A 21285-nucleotide genomic window follows, 5' to 3' on the forward strand; every position below is an offset into this window, starting at 1 on the left:
CATACATGGTTTAACAGGAGTTAATTTCCATGCCTCCTGATTTTTGCTGGATTTTTTTTATGGCCATCCCCTTAATCTATTCCATTTACTAAACTTCAGGTCTGTTCCAACTTTCCGTGACACATGGCTCACCATCTCCTCATGGTGCCAAAACGTAGTATGAATCTGCTTGTGAATCATGCAGTCAACTGTAAAAGAGAAACTATCCAATAAACAGAAATTATGTTGCTTTTGGGCTGCTTAGCAAAGGGTGGCAACAGCAACTTCTCCTCTCTCTATGCTAAAAGAAAAGGAGTACTTGTGGCACCTTAGAGACTAACCAATTTATTTGAGCATAAGCTTTCGTGAGCTACAGCTCACTTCATCGCTTATGCTCAAATAAATTGGTTAGTCTCTAAGGTGCCACAAGTACTCCTTTTCTTTTTGCGAATACAGACTAACACGGCTGTTACTCTGAAATCTCTCTATGCTGTAATCCCATTACTCTGATGAAAAGAGCTAGATAAGAGGAAGGCATTATTATTACTGGATAACATGATGTAGGAACACCCTCCCTCCCCTTGCTCCTCACCCCAATCATTTTGAAAATGTAACCCATCAAACAACAAACCCCAATTCTACAAAACAGAAAACACTTGCTTTTTTAATTGGTATCTTTCTTTATTCTTGGTACTGGATTCTCCAAGTGACACATCTGCCTGGGAGGAGGGAGTCGGAGGTGGATTGATTTATTTCCCCCTTCTATCATATACTGTAATGATCAAAGCTGGAAAAGCATTCTCCCTGGCCTAATGCTGATATCACATCACAGACAGAAGTATTTCTCTGTATTAACTGAGCAGCTAATCTGCAATGGATATTAGAAGTAAGTGTCTGCACCTCAGTGCTGCAGGGCAAATGAGTGGGGATGTGTGTGTTAGTTACTTCTTGGTAGCAGCAGGGGCAACAAATAGGAATGGGGAGAAAAACAAGCAAATTACAGTACCTTATAGTGACCAACCCACTGTCCTGCCTCTGACCCACAGTGGGAGGCTGTCCAAGCAGTGCAGAATGTTGTGTTCAGCTGGGCAATGCACTTAGCATAAAGTGACTCAACAACCCTATTTTGTCAGACAGCTCCAAGGATTTCAGACACAGGTCAGTGGAACTGACTTTTCCCATGTACTCAAGAAGATAAAGAGAAAGCAGAGAGCCAGAGACAAATCCTCCCTTCTGTCAGCACTGGAAAGTCTAACAAGGATCATTACATTACGATCTTTAACTCCCCTCCTCCCAATCCCACAATCACTTCTGTTTATTTGACTGGGCATTTTGGAAGAATTGATTGGGCCAGATGCTCATTTGGTATGAATCAGGGTTGTGCTGTTGAAATCAATGGAGCTGTGCTGTTTTACAAAGGCTAAGGATCTGGCCCACTGTCTCCAGTGAGGCTGTTGGTTACATATTCATACTACTTCATTTTACACTGACATCTCACTCTTCCATCAACATCCCCTTCTCCTGACAATGGGCCCTACTTTCTTGGATCCAGATGTAATCCAGTGCTGCAGCAAAAGCTTTTCTATTTTGAATTCAGAGTCATAGAATATCATGGTTGGAAGGGACCCCAGGAGGTCATCTAGTCCAACCCTCTGTTCAAAGCAGGACCAATCCCCAACTAAATCATCCCAGCCAGGGCTTTGTCAAGCCTGACTTTAAAAATCTCTAAGGAAGGAGATTCCACCACCTTTCTAGGTAACCCATTCCAGTGCTTCGCCACTTTCCTAGTGAAAAAGTTTTTCCTAAACCTCCCAAACTGCAACTTGAGACCATTACTCCTTGTTCTGTCATCTACTACTGCTGAGAACAGTCTAGAGCCATCCTCTTTGGAACCTCCTTTCAGGTAGTTGAAAGCAGCTATCAAATCCCCCCTCGTTCTTAACCACTTATATTTGGTATGATAGACAAGTATACTAAGGATTAACAGCTTGATTTTTCAGAAGAGTTGCAGCTACCATTGATGTCAGCACCACTGAAAAATCAGACACTATACTTTTTTTCCCCCGTACTGATTTTTATTATATATGAGAAAGTCAAAGGCTTTTTTCTTTTTTACATTAGAAATATCAGAAATGTAAAGTCTGTTTTTGGGGGTTTTGCGAGAGAAGTTGTTGGCAGTCTCATGCGTATTCTGAGTTGTCTTAAAACTTGACTGGAAGGGTAGAGGTTTGGAATCGGAGGCTTTCCCCCAACTTTTTGTATGATATTTGTACAAAGTATGTGTTGATGAAAATAACCTTTATTCACTGTTTAAAACACTTTCCACCTCAATCAGGTTTCACGTTCTTAGTACTTGTTTTGTCATTCTTCTACTATCTTGAAAACTATCCAGTGGTTCAATCATCCAGGATATAAAAAAAAGTGTATTTCTAATATAAAAACAAGAAAAATTCAGGCCTTCGTTATACAGGATGTAAAGCAGCAAAAGAGAGCAAAAATAACTTTTCTGCGTCTTACCCTTTGAAGCACCTTTAAATAACCTACACCATTACTTCTGATTTTGCACTCTCAGATCACAAGATATGGATATCTCAATATCAAATTTTTGGGCAGAATTGTGTAGCTAGACCCCTAAATCCTATAACTTGGAACCACAATTAAAGGCAGGGACAAATCAGAGGTGTCTTTTTAAAATTAGGCCTGTGTATGTAAGATGGATATCACTGAACCAGATTAGATTTAGACTAGCAATGTCCATAGAAAATTAAAAATCATACAGTGAGGGCTCATTGCTTACTGTGGGGGTGAGAGGAATCTTCACCAACCTAGTTTGTTATAGCCAGAAAAGTGCTTGAAGTAATAAAACTTCCTTTAAGAAGGTTCTGCTGAACACAAAAAGTGATGTTACCAGTACTTAAGTCTGAAGGCTAGTGGGTTGTAGAGGAAACTAAGGCTTTTCAGCTGGGGTAGTGCAGGGTGTAGCCATGCTGGAGGGGTTACATTCTTTCTGTGGAGAAATCCTGTTCATGGATATCTTCCCTCAGGCACTGGGGGTGGAGACTAGAGGACTGGACAGGTAGTTGTTCGAAGCAGGGACAATTACATTTAAGTCATTTGCGTGCAAGTTTGGCAATGAGAGCTTTCCATTCTGCCCTCTTCCGTGTGATATAAGGAGGAGTGAGGAGCTGCAGTACTGGTTCCTGCTGTCCCCTAAAATATCCCTGACACAGAGCCTCTGTGTTACAGATCACATACATTCCACAGTCATAGCTGTTCTGCTGTGCAGGGGCCTTCTCCTCTATGAAGGCCACTTTGTCTCCGCTTTTTCCCAGAAATGCCTCTAGCTTTCCTGCCACCAGCTTGGCATGGGCAGAGTTGCTCTTACTGTGGGAGTCATAATGAGCAAAGCAGTTTTTGTCCCGGAAGTAAACCAAGAGGCTCCAATGGGTGCCCCCAGCAGCCTGGTTGGAGTTATCATTGATGGCCAGGAACACAACCTCCTTGTGCGGGAGGCCCAGCGGCTTCAGGAACATGGCTACCTCCTCCTGGCTGGTGGCACACTTGATGAACTGAGCCACTTCAGGGCTGACAAAGCATACTTGTTCGGAAAAGTCTTGGAACTGGTTACTAGAAAAGTACTCAAAGGCAAACCCAATGATGTGGTCATTAAGCCAGCTGGGGGGATCCAGCAAGGAAACATCCGACTGCCTCAGCAAACTGTCCACATAACTCAGAACAACAGGGTCCATTCTGCACAGGCAGGGGCCACAGCACTCCAAGAAAGGTCAAAAGCTAAGATAAACCAAAGGGGATAAGATAAGTTACTATGCAAATAGACTTCACATAGGCTTTTATACTGTGAAGAAGCAACTATATCTGACATTGAGTCGTGAAAACTAAGGGATTTTCCCCACCTGTAATTAAGGAACAAGGGTTAAACAATCTATCACATTTCAAGAAATGTAAAAAGGGAGAGAGAAGGGTGGTTTGCAAGTACATTCCCCCTACCCAGTGATGTGTGATGGAGACTGCATGGGGCCTCCTGGATCCCCAGGCTAATGCTAGAAACTGCATTGCTGTGTTCTCAATAATACATTGGAGAGGAAAGATGGTTCAATGGTTGGAATGCTAGTCTGGGCTGGGGGGGAAGTGGGTTCAATTCCTGCTTTGCCACAAGGACTCTGTGTAATCTTGGGCAAATCACTTGGTCGCTCTCTACCTCACCTGTAAAATGGGGATAAACAGTAATTCTCTACCTCCCAGGGCTGTTGTGAGAATAAACACATTCAAGATCATGAGGTGATTGGACACTATGGTGATGGGACCAGATAGGTACCTAAGATAGACAGATGGATGCATGGCTCATCATATCAGAAGAACCACTTGATCCACACAAAAATGCTGGTCTTCCAGCATGATGGAAAGGCAGCTGCCTATAATGGTAGGAATACACTAAAGAAAAACAAGATTACTAACATGATAAAACTCCCCCACATGAAAGCACTCCTTAGGACCCAATTTAGCAACTTTGTTAACTTCCTGGACTGTGTAAATCTATATCAAGTATGTATGTGCATTAACCCCAGCTGAAATCCTCGCTTGACAAACTTCTGCTCAAAGAGAAAGGATTTAGTAGTTATACTGTTTACTGGCCTCCTGACTAATCATAAGGAAGAGGTGTTGCAAAAAAAATTAAGGATGGTTGCTCTAAAGAGTGGCCTACCTCAACAGTTAGCTCATGTTGAGATTCTTCTCTGGACAGTTCTAGGTATCTATTTACCCCTCCTTGCTTCAGCAGGCAAATAAAAACAATTGAATAACCCTACACTGCCCCCAAATACCTGACCTAAAAAGAGATTCAGGTCCCAAATGAAGATTTTATTTAAAAAAAAATGGAATTCAACAGCTGTTTGGGGATTTAAATTTCCCCCGTAATGTTGGAAACCTAAACACAAAAGCATTGTGTACATGTATGTATTCTCACCATGGGGTGAATCACAACTGAGCAGGTAGTTATGACCACCCCACCCTTCCCTTATTGCAAAATAGGAAGGAGATACTGGGTTAGTCCTGGTACAGAAAAAGATTGAGAACCTCTGGGTTAGAGCATAAGAACTGAGGTGTGAAACTGACTAACAAAGGTGAAATTGACCAATCTAATGTCCAAGGTAAGTGAAATGCACATTAGACAGTATACTTAATAAAAATGAAGTCAGACTTTAAAATCAGATTTTTAAAACTCTGTATTTTTAAAAATATTTTTAAAAAAGTATCAAACACAAGGACGGAAAAGAGCTAGTTAATAGTAAATAAGCAGCACTGGCTGCACTTTCAAGCCCAGATTAGGATTTGCCCAGTAGAAGATTCCCCATGCTGAGGGAAATTGTTCAGTAGTATGGGGCTGACAGTGACTTCTATGCCTCTGTATTTCCTCCCCTGGCCCAAGCATCTCCATGCCTGGTGATCCTCAACTGCTGGAGGAAAACATGCTGGAGTCCACAGGCTGCTCTGAAGCTGCTCTACGTAATGCTGGGTACTAGGCTGACAGATTGATGGCCCCAGAATCAGGGAATTGTAAAGGTGACTTTAAATCTCTTTTGCCCCCACATGCTCCTGAGCCATGCCATGTGCAGCACGGAAGCAAGCCAGCATCTGGCCCTATACTTCCAATGTGCTGTGTAAAAATTAACAATAGGTTTCAGAGTAGCATCCCTGTTACTCTGTATTTGCAAAAAGAAAAGGAGGACTTGTGGCACCTTAGAGACTAACAAATTTATTTGAGCATAAACTTTCATGAGCTAAATTTGTTAGTCTCAAAAATTAGTAAGTATCACTTTAGTATGATTCACTGTAACCAAGGCAACACCTATCCATTATGATAGAAAACAGCTGGAGCATGGTTTGTTTACACATTAGGAAGGAATGGATTTGGACTCTTCCTCATGGCAACAAAACAAGCCTTTCCTAGGCTAGATACATGTAAATTAAGATAAGCCTAAAATTAATCTATCAAATCTTGGCAGGGTCCCTTTAACATGTGACTTTGCCAAAGAAAGCTTGTTAAATAGGATAACAATGACATGCATGTCAAATGTGTAATATACCGGAAGGAAGATCCAAGGTAACCTGTATGAAACAGGTTGGATGTGTAATATATAGGAAGGAAGGCCCAAGATGAAATATCTTACCTTTAAAAGCTCATAACTACTAATGTGCCACTGACAGCTCCAACACAGGTCAAATAGAAATAGTCATTAAAAAGGAAAGGGAGCAGCCATTATTATTTCTACCGAGCCAGACACAATGGTATCTGGGACCATTTCACATGTTAGTTTGGACTCAGATCCATTATTTCCAAATGTAAGGAGCAAGTACAATGGAACAACCTGGAGCTTAGGACAGTAGAGAAAACATGGAGAATGCATTAAGTCTCCAAAACTCCCAAACTCTCACTTAGCTGAAATTCTGGAAAAACAGGTTTATACCTCGCAATACAGTCTAAAAGTGGGATGTCTTGGGCCAGTCTCCTAATGAGAAACTTCTCAGATGTGTGCTTCATCTTTTCCCAGAGACATGCAGATTAGAACAGCAAACTTGCCAATCAAGCCTTGCAAGGATTAATGGTTGCATGATGAAGCTTGCATTCTGAACTTTGTTCTTTTTCCTCCCAGTGAAACTTGGCTTTCCTTTTTTTTTTTTAAAGTAAATAATTTGGTGGCTTCCCACAAGCACTCTCTCTTCCTGATTATAATGAACAACACTTAATTGCTACTAGCTACTACTTTTAATTTTATTGCCATCTGGAGCTGCTTGTAAGAGCTGCATGAAGACTCACCAGATGTATTGCAGAGCTTAAAGAACACTTCACAGACTCACATTCATTCCAGAGCCACTCAGCATAAGTGGTACATACTGCACCACAAATAGTAGAGCCAGATTGGAAAGTGCAGTTTTTCCTCTGTGAAACAGAACCTTCCAATTAAAACTAAAGATGAACTCTGTGTGAAGTTTGGATTTGGATTCAAACTTCTTCAAGTCCAAGTCACAAAATTCCAATCAGAACTTCCCCCATATCTTAAGGGGAGTCTTTTTGAACTCTCAGTTACAGATCTGACTTACTCTTTGTAGAGAATCTCTAGCACACCTCATCCAAAACCCCTAATATTTTAGAAGAAACACTGATTGGCTACAACGAGGACTACAGCAGTAATCAAGATTATGAACAAGAGTAATGCTATTTGTTTTTTTGTCAAGTAGCTGGCTGAACTTGTGAAAGCAAAATATACTTCTTTGCCTCCCTGCTGGATAAAGGAACTAGGTATTGGTTTTGAAACAATGGCAGATGGGCATGCCTTCTTTCTGAGTGGAAGTTGAAGATCCAGAGTATTTGGGGACAGAGGAAAGTAATTTAAATAGAAATTTGACTTTTATATTAGTACGTGGGTTTATTCTATCAAGTCCCACTTCTGAAGTTGTCCAGATGGTTCAGTAATTTAAAAGGTTACTGTGGTACCTTGCATTAAGATGACTGAATTACCACATTCATATGCTATGTTCTTTTTTTCTGTCACATCTCAGTTATTGCAATCTTAAGTGCTACTAATAACAAGTAAAAAACTAAGACAAAGTGTGATTCTTAAGTTAATGGTGTCCCTTTGAAGCCAAAATTTAGGGTGGTGGTGATGTTTTACTAACATTTTGCAAAACCTGAATTATTTTCATGAAACATAAATGAAGTCTTTTTGAAGTTGTGAACACAAACTGTGCCACACTGTGCTAGTGCATGAGAACCAGGAAGTGAAACTGACTACAAACTGACACAGAAAAAGTGAAAGTTTGTTTTTATCATCTAACCTCAGCAAAAAAGAACAAATGGTGAAGAGTGAATCAGATTTTGTTACACTTCTGTTTTAATAATATGTTAAGAACATATGGACAGAATATTTTAAAATATGTTGTTTATTGTGCCCCTTTAACAAATCTACAAAATTTGGAGAAAGCCCAAAAGCCAGCGGAGGAAGATATTATCCAAACATTAGAAACACTGAGGAACAGAGATGGAAAATGATTTGTCCAAGGTCGTATAGGAAGTCTTTGGCAGAGATGGGAATCTAAACCCTCCCCTCAGCCCCACAATTTAACCACAGTGCCATCCTTCTAAATGATGTAGTTTTTGATAGCGTGTCAGTGCTTTTTCATAGATTCCAGGCCCAGAAGAGACCATTGAGGGTCATCTACACTTCAGTACAAAACTTATGGCACTAAGCCCTGGTCTACACTGGAGGATCGGGGGGGGGGGGGGGAAATTGATCTAAGTTACCCAGCTTCAGCTACGTGAATAACATAGCTGAAGTCGACGTATTTAGATCAACTTACCATGCTGTCTTCACCACCGTGAGTAGACTGCTGCTGCTCCCCCGTCGACTCTGCCTGCGCCTCTTGCGGAGCTGGAGTACAGGAGTCAATGGGAGAGCGCTCAGGGATTGATTCATCGTGTCTAGACTAGATGTGATAAATTGATCCCGGCTGGATTGATCGCTACCCATCTATCTGACAGGTAGTGAAGACATACCCTAAGTCTCAGAGCTGAGGTCAACTGACTGGAGCTCATAGGGCTCAGACTGTGGGGCTAAAAATAGCAGTGTAGACACTAGGGCCTGGACTGGAGCCTGGGCTTTAAGACCTACTCCCCTCACAGGATTTAAGAGGCCAAGCTCCAGCCCACATCTGAATAACTACATTGCCATTTTTAACCCTGCTGCCTAAGTCCCACAAGGGCTAGCTATAGCCATGCCACAGGTCTTTTTATTGAGGTTTAGATGTACCCTGTGATCATTTAGTTCAGGGGTGGGCAAACTTTTTGGCCTGAGGGCCACATCTGGGTATGGAAACTGTATGGTGGGTCATGAATGCTCATGAAATTGGGGGTTGGGGTGTGGGAGGAGGTGAGGGTTCTGGCTGGGAGTACGGGCTCTGGGGTGGGGCCAGAAATGAGTTCAAGGTGCAGGAGGGGGCTCCAGGCAGGGGTGCAGGCAGTGGTGGTGTGAGGGATCCAGCTAGGGGTGTGAGTTTGTTTGGGGGTGGAGCTGGGGATGAGGAGTTGGGGATGCAGGAGGATGCTCCGGGCTGGGACCGAGGAGTGTGGAGGGGGGGGAATCAGGGCTGTGGCAGGGGGTTGGGTGCAGCCTCCGGCCGGTGCTTACTTCAAGCAGCTCCTGGAAGCAGCAGCATGTCCCCCCTCATAGAATCATAGGGTTGGAAGGGACCTCAGGAGGTCATCTAGTCCAACCCCCTGCTCAAAGCAGGACCAATCCCCAATTTTTGCCCCATATCCCTAAATGGCCCCCTCAAGGATTGAGCTCACTACCCTGGGTTTAGCAGGCCAAAGCTCAAACCACTGAGCTATCCCTCCCCCTCTCCATCTCCTACGCAGAGCACGGACAGGAGGCTATGCTGTGCACTCCCCCGTCCATGGGCACCACCCCTGCAGCTCCTATTGGCTGCAGTTCCTGGCCAATGGGAGCTGTGGGAGTGGCACTTAGGGTGGGAACAGTGGGCAGAGCCCCCCTGGCTGCCCCACTGTTTAGGAGCTTGAGGGTGGACATGCTGCTGCTTCCGGGAGCTGCACGGAGTGGGGCAAGCCCTGGACCCCGCTCCCCAGCAGGAGCTCAAGTGCCGGATTAAAATGTCTGAAAGGCTGGAAGCAGCCCCTGGGCCGTAGTTTGCCCACCCCGATCGAGTCTGACCTCTTATATGACTCAGGCCAGAAGACTTCCTCAAAATAATTCCTACATCAGATTTTTTAGAAAATCGTCCAATCTTGATTTAAAATGGAGATTCCACCACATTGTTCCAATGGTTAATTTATCTGTTAAAAATGTGCCTTATTTCCCATCTTAATTTGTCTAGCTTCATCTTTCAGCTATTGGATTGTGTTATACCTTTCTCTGCTAGACTGAGGAGCTCATCATTAACATTTGTTCACCATAAGTACTTATGGTCTGTAATCAAGTCACCCCTCAACCTTCTCTTTATGCTAGATAGACTCAAGGAGCTCAACCTATCACTATAAGGCGTGTGATTAGAGGATTAGAAAGCATTCTCGTGGCTCTTCTATGAACCCTCTCCAATCTGTCAACATCATTCTTGAACTGTTGGCACCAGAACTGGACAGTATTCCAGCAGCAGTCACACAAGTGCTTTACAGAAGTAAAGTAACCTCTCTAATCCCACTAAACATTTCCTTGTTTATACATCCAAGAATTGCATTCTCTCTTTTGGGCATAGCATCACACTGGGCTCTCATGTTCAACTGACTATCCACCATGACCCGCAAATCAAAGTCACTGCTTCCCTGGATGGAGTCCCCTAGCCTGTAAGTATGGCCTACATTCTTTGTTCCTTGATGTATACGCATTAAAATGCATATTGTTTTCCTGTGTCTGGTTTACCAGGCAATCCAGATCTCTCTGTATCAGTGACTTGTCTTCATTAATTATCACTCCCCCCAATTTCTGTGTCATCTGCAAACTTACAGTGATTGTTTTCTTCCAGGTCATTAACGTTAAATAGCATAGGACCAAGAACAAATCCCTGCAGGATTTCACCAGAGGAACACATCCATTCAATGATGATTCCTCATTTACAATTACATTTGATAAAATGGATTAAAAACTAGCTAACTGATGTAATTGTAATGTGTCATGTTCATTTGAGATCTCTTTCTGATTTTTTTAAATCTAAATGTCATGCACTACCAAGTCAAAGTCTAATTTTCAATGGTATTGAAATCTGATGGGATATTGATTTCTACTTTGTCATTGATTGTCCTGGACTACTAGCATGACTAACACCAAACTGTTGTTTGCAGAACACTGTTAATTTAATCTACATCTTCATATATGTCAGAGCTGCCTACTATGTTCTATTATTTAATTCCAGCACAATAAAACATCCTTCCAAAGTTATGAAAACTTACCAGCCGAAGCACAAGGTTTACTCATCCTCCCCTTACAAGAAGTATGATTATTATTTACCAAAAACTAATAACTAACTTGTCAATTAAAGGTTATGCACTGCAGGCTAAGTCGAATGTTGCAGGGCTTCAGTTAGGTTCTAGATGGTAGAAGTTGTGAGAACTGTTAAAATTTTTCTCATGCCTACATTCAGAAAAGACTGCATCCACAGACAATGCCTAAGCCTTCCAGTTTGTTATCAAAGCTCAGAGATCAGCCCACTCCAGCTGCAAGATGGAATAGCATTTTTGGTATTTACATATCAATTAAGCAAGCCTTAGAATTCTACTTCGCTTCAAAAGCTTATATGGCAATAAAAAGCCTTTGAACCTAAATAAAATTTACACAGGCTAGGACTGCAGCCATGGGCTTATATTTGACTCAAGGGTGGGGGGCAGGGAGAAGGATGTGAGATCAGCGGAGTACAGCAATCTGATCTGGTGGAGATGAAGCTTTGGGGAAAAAGGGGAAGAGAAGGGGGAAAAAAATCACTTCAGATAAAATAAGAATCTGGAACTTAAGTATAAAAATCAGAAAGCAAAGTGGATCACTATTCACTTATTTTTCAAGCAGCATTTATTCAAAAGGCCTAAATCAAGAACATACTTAAAACCAAAGTGTGCATCTTCCTCCTGAAAAAAAAATACCATTCCGTATGGTGGAATTCAGTCATAAGAATTGCTTTGGGCACTATGTTGTCTGATCTTTTAAAAATAGTATCCACTGTAACTGACATGATAACATAGCTATCAGGTGACATAGCTGATCTCAGTGTTTTTAGATGGTATACTCTGACCATTTACAAATGTAGTTATATAATATTAGACGATAAGAGACTGTCACAGGATTGCTGTACCTCTCTGACTGGGTATGCTGCTATGCCTCAGTTTCCCTTCTTTTGAAGAATCAAATGCCACACAATTGGTGTTTTAAATATGTCTCCTCTTCTGAGGTCTGAAGGCCATTCAGCTCTTCACCCTTGTGTGTGGAGTCCCCAAATCCTTTCTGGCCCTCTTCCTGGGGCTTCATAGATAAACTTGTATCACAGCTTTGCTATGCCTCCCTAACAAGACTTAAAAATAATCTTGTTTCTGCCCCAACTCCCTCTATAACAGGAGCTCTACTGATCCATCCCTTCCGTGAGGTGGCAAATTCCTGTTCACTTCTCCTTGTCAGGCAGAGGAGGGGCTTAAGCCTGGGGTCTACCACATGCATCCCCACGTGAATGCTCGAAGTTTAACCACTGCGCTAAAGATGATAAAACAGCTGCTCCTCCTCTCCCATCCAGCTGTTTTGTGGAGTTAAGTGTTGGGCTGCATAAGCGGCTTGTGTGGCCTTATCACAAGGCAGGTGTGGTCACAAGCTGCCTATATCCCCCTAGCTGGTAACTCACCAGCAGATAGGGGCCAAACCCTAAGAGAATGGGGTTCCTCACACTCCCCTCGCCCTACATCTCCTACGAGCTAACGCGGGCAGATCCCCCTTTGAACTGAAAGAACCCGAAGCTGTAGACTGCGGGCGGGTCATGCTGCAAAGCCCGCGGGGAAGGCTCAGGCAGGGCACACAGGGGTGTGGCAGGGCTAGCTAGTTTATGGGGTAACGGAGACGGGGGTGCTTCTCGCTCGAAGATGCTCCTGGGAGGACAGAAACACGCGCGGTCTGTCCAAGGCAGGCAGCTCTCCCCGCGGGGTGCAGCAGGCACCGGCCCCTCCTGCCCGCGCGGCCCGCACAAGCGCTTCTCCGCGAGGCAGCGTGGGGAACCCCCCACCCGGCTCAGCTGCTGCGGTGGCGAGCAGTGCGCAGACCCGAGGGGATGACGGGGGCTCCAGCAGGAGGGCGGGCTTTACCCCCTGAAGACAATGTGTGGGGCTCGAACCCCCGGTGAGGAGCCAGAGCGGGCCCGACCCACGCCAGGGAGGAACCCTCCCCACACCGCCGCGCCTCACCTGCCACCTCATAGCTCGGGCGCCAGCTAACCGAGACAGTCCCCCGCCAGCCGGCCCCTGTCAATTTGGTTGCTAATAACAGCCGCAAAGGTAGAAAATACACTGTCGTAAACCGGCATTGCGATGTACAACGCCCGAAGTGTGGACACGGGAAGGAGGGGTCAAACTAGCCCCGCCCCCAAAGGGTGCTAATTAGCATAGGGCTCCAAATGAGGTAACGAAAGCGACGCATTAAGCTACTGCGCAGGCGCAGAAAGAGAGCGCGGAAGCCGCAGATGGCTAGAGAGGAGCGTGACTGAAGAGCGGGACCTGAGCTGGTAGGGGGCGTGTTCTCTCGAGGCTCTGGGGGAGTGTCGGATCCAGTGGCCTCAGGGGAGTGTCGGGGGCGCGGCCGGGGGCGTGTCTGAGTAGCGTGGCCGCGCGGGCTGGGCGCGGGTCCGCGCATCTGCCGGGAACGCGCGCGGTGTGTATCGCGCGCAGGCCAGTTGGGCAGTGCGAGACGCGCAGTATCTGTGCGAGCCAGGGCGGGCGGGAGCCGGTGGCGGAGGAGCCGGGAGAGCGACCTCCCTGCCAGTGTCTCCGAGCGAGCGGCTAGGGCAGCGGGGAGCTGCCCGCTCGGCGGGGTGTGAGCTGAGGGATGCGCCGCGTCCCCGACACCCAGGTGAGAGATGGCCACCGTTGAGGGGACCTAAGAAACCTTCCCCCCCCCACATCCCGCGCGGGGCACGCCCCGCCGTTGCCCCCCCCGGGGCCCGCCCAGCTTTCTCTTTCCTGCGTCCCTGGCGGGGGGCAGCCCCGCCCCTGCATCCCACCCCCCCCGGGTGGGGGAGGACAGCCCCACCATGCCCCCTCCCCCGCAGCCCCTCCCCGGGTGGGGGAGGACAGCTCCGCTGCCGTCCCCTCGTCCCTGTGTCCCCCCGGGTGCGGGGATCTACCCCTGACACTGCCGTTCCTTTCGTCCCGTTCCTGCATCCCACAATGGGAGCGGGGAACCTGACCTACCACTGCGCCCCCTGTCTCTTTCTCCCTTAGGCGGGTTTTTCAGCTTCTGTGTTCCTCCTCTCTTCAGTCCTCTTTTATAATATCGACCATTGCCACACCGATAAGTGTAGTGTCTTTAGCTGCACCCTTGATGTTGCTGGGTCTCTTGCATGCATGCCTTGTGACTCCCCCAGACAGAGCAGACCAGTCTTTATTGGGGTGGAGTGAATAAGACTATGCATTTCAGAAGGGTGGGGTTATGCCCTGTGTGTTTTCTTTGCTCCCTTCTCCCCCACCCCATTGTCCTGTGTTGGTGGCATTGGCAGCTTTTATTAGGGGAGGAGTATGTTGGGGCTCAGGGCCTCTGATGGGGAAGGGAGTGTAAGATGCCTGAAAATAGTGAACTGGGCACAGAGGCCAAGATTTTTGAAGTTGGGTGTCTAAAGTTAGACACCTAAATCAATATTTAGCTAAGTAAATACTTTAGAAATAGGTACCTAAATAAATGTTCTGATTTTCAGAGGTTCTGAGTACCCTCACCTTCTGCTAACTGCAAAGCTTTCCATTGAAGACAGTGAGATTTGCAGGTGCTCAGCACCTGTAAAAATCTGCCGTTTATATAGGTGCAGATTTGCATCTTGTCTTAGGTATCTGTAGTGCTTGGTTTTGTGAGCACTAAATTGCTTTGTATTAAGTTTTTCTTAATGTATCTTTTCATTTGGTTATTGTTACAAAAGGTCGTATGGCCTTGTAAAGCAAAACACTCAGCGTTGTGGCACCATATGCACTATAAAATCCACCATATTAGACACCTGGTTACAACATTTTGATCTTCCAACACGGTTAATACAAGGTTTGGGCTTGCAACCTAGCTAAGACTGACAGATATTTTAACTGTTCCCAAATTGTGCTACAGCTTTAGACAAATCATACCTCTGTAAGAGGATGATAATGCTGCTGCTCAGTTGTGAATCTGTGCTGAAAAGAGCAAAATTAAAGAGTGAAGCGGGGAAGCTGTTTTCAACTGGTAATCTACAGAAGAGGTCTCATTGTTTTTCCATATGTCTTTTATTAGAGTTGGATAGATTTCTTGTTGCATTTAGGATTTTCTCAGAGCATTTGGTTTCTTTTATTATCATTTTATACTGGATAGGAAATAAGGTAAGTTCCTTTTTGAAATGTCAGAATAGTAGCAGGATTTGTTGTAATACCTAAACACCTATGATTCATGGTCAGTGTTGTGGTGATATATTTGTTTGTGCTGATGCTTCATTCTGTCTGTGTTGCTCAAAGGGGAAAGTGGAGAAGACTGCAGTGTAGACTACTATCTATTAGCAAGTTAGCAACATTAGTGTCCTCAGTACAAGGCTTGGAAATCACTCCAGGCAATAAATGCTTCAAATGATATTCCAAATGGTTATTAAAGGATGCAGTATCCTGATTAATTTTTCATAGGAATACTTTAAACTATTGCATAGTTTGCATAATATACAGTGGACAATATGTTACCTCTTTATTTATAATCAATTATTTTATTTTGAGTCTTCATTGAGTGTTGTAGTTTTTGTGAAGCAAGCTTATGTGATGTTTAAGGTAAAATGACTATGCAGACTGTAAAATAAGCTATCTTTTTGCCTTTAATGCCTTATCAAAATATTAGTCTTCTCAACCGTAATTAAGGGTGGGAGGAGGATTCAGTGTTTCTTTTTTTCTCTGACTTAACATTAGTGTTTACATAATGTATTTTCATTAGGGCATGGTTAGTATAGAGGTGTTCTGTGATTTAAACTTTTTTTAAGAGTAAATAGAGGTGTAGAATGTATTCTCAACGAAAAAAGAGTCGAGGACTTTTCAACACTAGTGTTTTTTTTTTTTTTTTTTTTGAGGTGTGTGTTGAGTAAGGAGAATTTCCCATGATTGATAACACTAATAGGAAAAAAGAAAAGGAGTACTTGTGGCACCTTAGAGACTAACAAATTTATTTGAGCATGAGCTTTCGTGAGCTACAGCCCACTTCACTTCACTGCCACTCAGATGGGCACAGTGGTGCGACACATGCAGGCTGCTCTTTGGCCACCTGTACCCTACAGCATCCTTTGCTCGAGGGAACATGGCTCCTTCCACACCACCTACCCTACCAGCCTTCAAGAATCACCAGCTGAAGGCTGTGGTGGAAATGGTGGTTATGTTTCCCCCTGGCCCTTCAGGCATCGCACTGTTGGACACAATTAGCCTCATGTGCTGGAACAGGCACCAAGGCTCCTTAGCGAGATGCAGACCAACTCTCAGCCACCCCAAACCCTTTGCTCACCGTCACGCACCGTAGAGCAATAGCGAGCAGCGGTGCTGTCTAAAGAAACCCACCACGCAGCGCTCGAATGGGAGCTCCTATTCCTAGAGTGTTTATGAAGGGGTGGAAGTCCCCAGCAGAGTTCTCCATCCCTGGAATCAATGCACCTCCCATCACCCAAAAAGGCTAAGCAGCTTGCAAGGTTATCGGTGGTTGGGCTCCTCCAGCCAGCCCCCAGCCCAACCGTATCTCCATCCATCCATATGGAAACACTCAAGTCTCTGCCCATGCTGCTTCCTCTAAAACAAGGAAGGCATCCGATGAAGTGGGCTGTAGCTCACGAAAGCTTATGCTCAAATAAATGTGTTAGTCTCTAAGGTGCCACAAGTCCTCCTTTTGTTTTTGAGAATACAGACTAACACAGCTGCTACTCTGAAACTAATAGGAAAGCTAGCATAGACAAGGAATCAGGTGAATGTTGGTATTGTAAATACTGTGTCAGAACTGTTTTGAATAGGGTTCGATAAGATATTAAACACTATTGCCTGTGGGGAGTCTTGTCCTAGGGTAGGGGTTCTCAAACTGGGGGTCAGGACCCCTCAGGGGGTCATGAGGTTATTACACGGTGTTGCGAGCTGTCATCCTCCACCCCAAACCCCGCTTTTCCTCCAGCATTTATAATGGTGTTAACTATATAAAAAAAGTGTTTTTAATTTCTCACTCAGAGGCTTGCTATGTGAAAGGGGTCACCAGTACGAAAGTTTGAGAACCACTGTCCTAGGGTTTCCAGTGTTGCTGCCACCAATAGATCTGTATAATAACAGCAATGGGGGAAATTTTTGTAAAACTTCTAGCATAGACATAGCTCTGGTGTCAAACTTAGATAGTACATATTGTGATGGCCTTTGCTATTATTCAGTTTAATTATTTAGCAATTGCAATAAAAATAGACTGTAATGCTAGTAAATAAGAGCTGCATGTAAACCTCTTTTAGCCTCTAATTTAGGTGAAATATCCTGATTTTCAATAAATGCAATATTCTTAATGTACAGTACTTAACTTCTAGCATGAAAGGTACCTTAATACTTCACCAGAGTTTTGAGTACTGTTCTTCTAGGTTAAAAAAAGCTATTTTCTTCATTATTCTAGCATGGGGTAGGCAACCTGTGGCACACATGTCAAAGGCGGCATGCCAGCTGATTTTCAGTGGCACTCACACTGCCTGGGTCCTGGCCACCAGACCGGGGGGCTCTGCATTTTAATTTAATTTTAAATGAAGCTTCTTAAACGTTTTAAAAACCTTATTTACTTTACATACAACAATAGTTTAGTTGTATATTAAAGACTTATAGAAAGAGACCTTCTAAAAACTTGAAAATTATTACTGGCGTGCAAAACCTTAAATTAGAGTGAATAAATGGTGTGCTGAGTCTTCACTTCTGAAAGGTTGCTGACCCCGTTCTAGAATTTTTCTTGTTTGTAGAAAAATGTCTACTTTGCTTTAGGAAAAAAAGAATCCCCAAACAAGTTAGACTGACACTACAGCAAATCCTAAGTGATATAGAGAAGTTTTTACAGTATCTAGCTGTCCTTGTCCTTTTATTGTTGGAACGGGCTTGCTTATGAATGTTTTGGCAGCCCTCATTTCATATAGTTACATTTCATACCCTGAGGTCATGTTGAGACTAGTAATTTAGAATATGACCACAAGTAATCATGGCTTTCGGATGGTTTGCTGTAGCGTATGTTATTGTGACTGTCAGACTAGCAGGCAGTGTCTGCTCTATACTGGTACTACACAATAGAGCAGGGGTGGCCAAACTTACTGACTCTCCAAGCCACATACAATAATCTTCAGAAGTTTGAGAGCAAGACATGCACAACCTGCCCCATGGAGCCTGGAGGCTCCCCTCCCTGCAGGGCAGAAGCCCTTATCTCCATCACCCTGCCGGAGGGCAGAAGGCCCAAGTTCCCCCACAAAGTCTGGTAGGTCGAGAATAGGGAAGAAGCATGGTGGGGATCCGCAAGCTACTCTTTAACTGTGAAAGAACCTCATGCGGCTCACAAGTCATGGTTTGGCCACACCTAGAGGATAGGAGCAAGCCTAGTGAAGAATTATTATGTAAAGATAAGTATTGGAGAAAGTGAATTGAAGCTCAGTTATAAGAAGAAAATTTAGTGCTCTACGTTGACTTGTGAAGTTGATTACTGAAAGTCACGGTCTACAGTTAAGTTCAGTGATGTAATTAGGAGATTGTAAAACTTTATATTTCAAAATATAGTTTAAACCTTTGTTTCAGCTTTCCCAGTGAAGTGCTAGGAATTGGATTGTGAATCTTTTCTTCCTCTCAACTCCAGCAAATTTTATATAGCAAAAGGGTTTTGCACAGCCTCAAGATGATGACTGGAGTAGACTAAGGCACCAATCCTGCAAACACTTAAACAGACTACGTGCCTGTAATTAAACAGGTGTGTATGTCAATGAGGCTGCACCATCACTCTGTACTCAACTGCAGAGCATCCCTCCTTTAGTGTTCGAGTATAGAGTTAGATAACTAAAATTTCCTTTAGAGATCATAAATGTATGTATTTATTAATCTTGCTTACCATGTCTTTTTTTTTTTTCACTTGAGAATTAAGTTTGCACTTATCCATAGGGACTATTGCTGTGTCAGGGTATATGAACCCTACTCTGGGCTGTCCTTCCACAGGTCCTATTGTAGAAGGCATGCAGAACAGCCTCTTCCAAGGTTTCTCCCAGTATTCTCTTCTCCAGACTAAACAAACCCAATTTTTAAAATCTTTCCTCAGAGGTCACGTTTTAATAATTTTTGTTGCTCTCCTCTGGATTCTCCAATTTGTCCACGTCTTTCTTGAAGTGTGGCGCCTGGTATTGGACACAGTGCTCCAGCTGAGACTTTACCAGTGCTGAGTAGAGTAGAAGAATTACTTCGTGTCTTGCCTATAAAACTCCTACTAATATATCCCAGACTGATGTTCACTTTTTTTTTGCAACAGTATTACATTACTGACCCATATTTACTTTGTGATCCACTATACCCCTTAGATCCTTTTCTGCACTACTCCTTCCACGCAGTCATTTCCCATTTTGTATTTGTGCAATCGATTATTCCTTCCTAAGTACAGTACTTTGCATTTGTCCTTATTGAATTTCAGACTATTTATTTCAGACCATTTCTCATTTGTTAAGATCAGGATTAGAATTCAAAATGTCCTCCAAAGCACTTGCAACCCCTCCCAGCTTGATATTATCTGCAAACTTTATAAGTGTACCCTCTATGCCATTATTCAAATCATTTATGAAGATATTGAATAGAACTGGACCCAGGACAGATTCTTGCGGGACCCCACTAGATATGCCCCTTGAACTTGATTGCGAACCATTAACAACTGCTCTGTGAGTACGGTTTTCCAGCCAGTTGTGTATCCACCTTATAGTAGGTTTGTCTAGGCCAGAGGTGGGCAAACTACGGCCTGATCCTGCTGGGCCCCTGAGCTCCCGGCCTGGGAGGCTAGCCCTGCTGTTCTCCCTCCCAGGCAGCGAGCTCCTGCCGCTCTGAGCGGCATGGTAAGGGGGCGGCGGTGGCGCGCGTGGCGGTGGGGGGATAGGGTCGAGAGTCCTGGGGGCCAGGCAGGGAGCAGGGGGCGGTTGGATGGGGTGGTCAGGGGTTGGGGAATGGGGGTGGGGGTTGGATATGGCATGGGAGTCCCGGGAGGCTTGTCAGGGGGCGGGGGTGTGGATAGGGGTCAGAGCAGTCAGGGAACAGGGAGCGGGGGGGGGTTGGATGGGTCAGGGGTTCAGAGGGAGGTGGGAAGTGGGAGGGGGTGAACAGGGGCGGGGGCCAGGCTGTTTGCGGGGCACAGTCTTCCCTACCCTCCATACAGTTTTGTACCCCGATGTGGCCCTCGGGCCAAAAAGCTTGCCCACCCCTGGTCTAGGCTATGTTTCTCCAGTTCATTTATGAAAAAGTCATGTGAGACCGTATCAAAAGCTTTACTAAAGTTGAGATGTATGACATCTACTGTGTCCCTCCATTCACAAGACTTGTTACCCTGTCAGAGAAGAATAGTAGTTAGTATCTTAATTCTTGGGCTTAAATATATTCTGTATGTACTAGTGTTTTCATAAATGTTTGTTGCTTATTTTCAGTAAGGGCAGGTGCATAATTTATGAACTTTGAGACCCAGCTAATAAACCTATATCCCTCTAGTTTTTTTCAGTGTTATAGTGATAGTGGTCACAATGGAAGTACAGTAAAATCTTTTTATCCAGCATGTTGAGGGAATGTGGGGGTGCCGGTAAGTGAAAACTTCTGGTTAACTAAGTTTTAACCAGAAGGGCTGGGGGTTAGGGCGTGGGAGGGAGTTTGGGTGAGGGCGGGGGGTTGGGGCGTGTAAGGGGTTTCTGGGTGCCGTATCCCAGGGGCGCACACCTTGGGTAGCTCCCCGCAAGGGGCAACCTGTCCCTGCTTCTCCTAGCTGGATGCACGGTTAGGAGGCTCTGCGTGCTGCCCCTCCCCTGAGTGCTGGCTCCACAGCTTCCATTGGTCGGGAACCACAGCCAGTGGGAGCTGTGGGGGCGGTGCCTGTGGGTGGAGGCAGTGCGCAGAGCTGCCTAGTCACACATCAGCCTAGGAGCAGCAGGGACAGATCATCGTTTGCGGGGAGCCTCCCGAGGTGAGGATTGCCTGGATCCGGCACCCTGAGCCCCCTCCTGTACCCCACCTCCCTGCCCCGAACCCCCTCCTGCACCCAAACTCCCTCCCAGAGCCCATGCCCGCATCCCCTCCCACGCCCGAACCCCCAGTCCTGCTTCCCCTCCTACACTCCAAACCACTTGTGGCTATTCCTCCACCTAGGAGCAGCAGGGACATGTTGCCACTTCCAGGGAGTCCCCTGGAGTCAGGTAGGGAGCCTGCTGGCTCAGCATCAACCGGATTATAATCTGGATTTTCTATGAAAATTAGAAATTTTGGTTTATAGAGCTTTCCGGTTGGTACAGAGCCAGATAACAGTTTTACTGTATAAGACTAAATTAATGCCATTTAATAAA

The 21285-nt window shown here is 44.8% G+C and overlaps 2 protein-coding genes across 13 annotated transcripts in view; one reads left to right on the forward strand and one right to left on the reverse strand.

Moving 5' to 3' along the window:
- Nucleotides 1-639: 639 nt before the first annotated feature.
- Nucleotides 640-13079, reverse strand: SENP8 (SUMO peptidase family member, NEDD8 specific). 9 transcript variants are annotated; one of them, XM_073363171.2, is made up of 3 exons: nucleotides 12941-13079; nucleotides 8356-8426; nucleotides 640-3771 (listed from the first exon to the last, which is right to left on the reverse strand). In XM_073363171.2, the coding sequence occupies exon 3, from the start codon at nucleotides 3726-3728 to the stop codon at nucleotides 3090-3092; it is 639 nt and encodes a 212-aa protein (XP_073219272.1). In that variant the 5' UTR covers nucleotides 3729-3771; nucleotides 8356-8426; nucleotides 12941-13079; the 3' UTR covers nucleotides 640-3089. The 9 variants fall into 9 exon arrangements, with proteins under 9 accessions (XP_073219272.1, XP_073219271.1, XP_073219268.1 ...); XM_073363170.2 differs by having other exon boundaries at nucleotides 8356-8481; XM_073363167.2 differs by having other exon boundaries at nucleotides 8356-11446.
- Nucleotides 13080-13352: 273 nt separating this feature from the next.
- The window catches only part of MYO9A (myosin IXA), a 467674-nt gene continuing 459741 nt past the window's right edge, over nucleotides 13353-21285 (forward strand). For all 4 annotated transcript variants that reach the window (XM_073363174.2, XM_073363176.2, XM_073363175.2 and 1 more), the window contains exon 1: nucleotides 13353-13601. The gene's annotated coding sequence lies outside the window, so the exon portion shown is untranslated. The remainder of the gene's footprint in view (nucleotides 13602-21285) is intronic.

Source organism: Lepidochelys kempii, chromosome 10 (genome assembly GCF_965140285.1).
Source record: "Lepidochelys kempii isolate rLepKem1 chromosome 10, rLepKem1.hap1, whole genome shotgun sequence".
Taxonomy (NCBI): Eukaryota; Metazoa; Chordata; order Testudines; family Cheloniidae; genus Lepidochelys; species Lepidochelys kempii.

What these genes read in the sequence shown, in the direction of transcription:
- SENP8 (XM_073363172.2), bottom strand. Translation starts at nt 3,728, where the DNA reads ATGGACCCTGTTGTTCTGAGTTATGTGGACAGTTTGCTGAGGCAGTCG.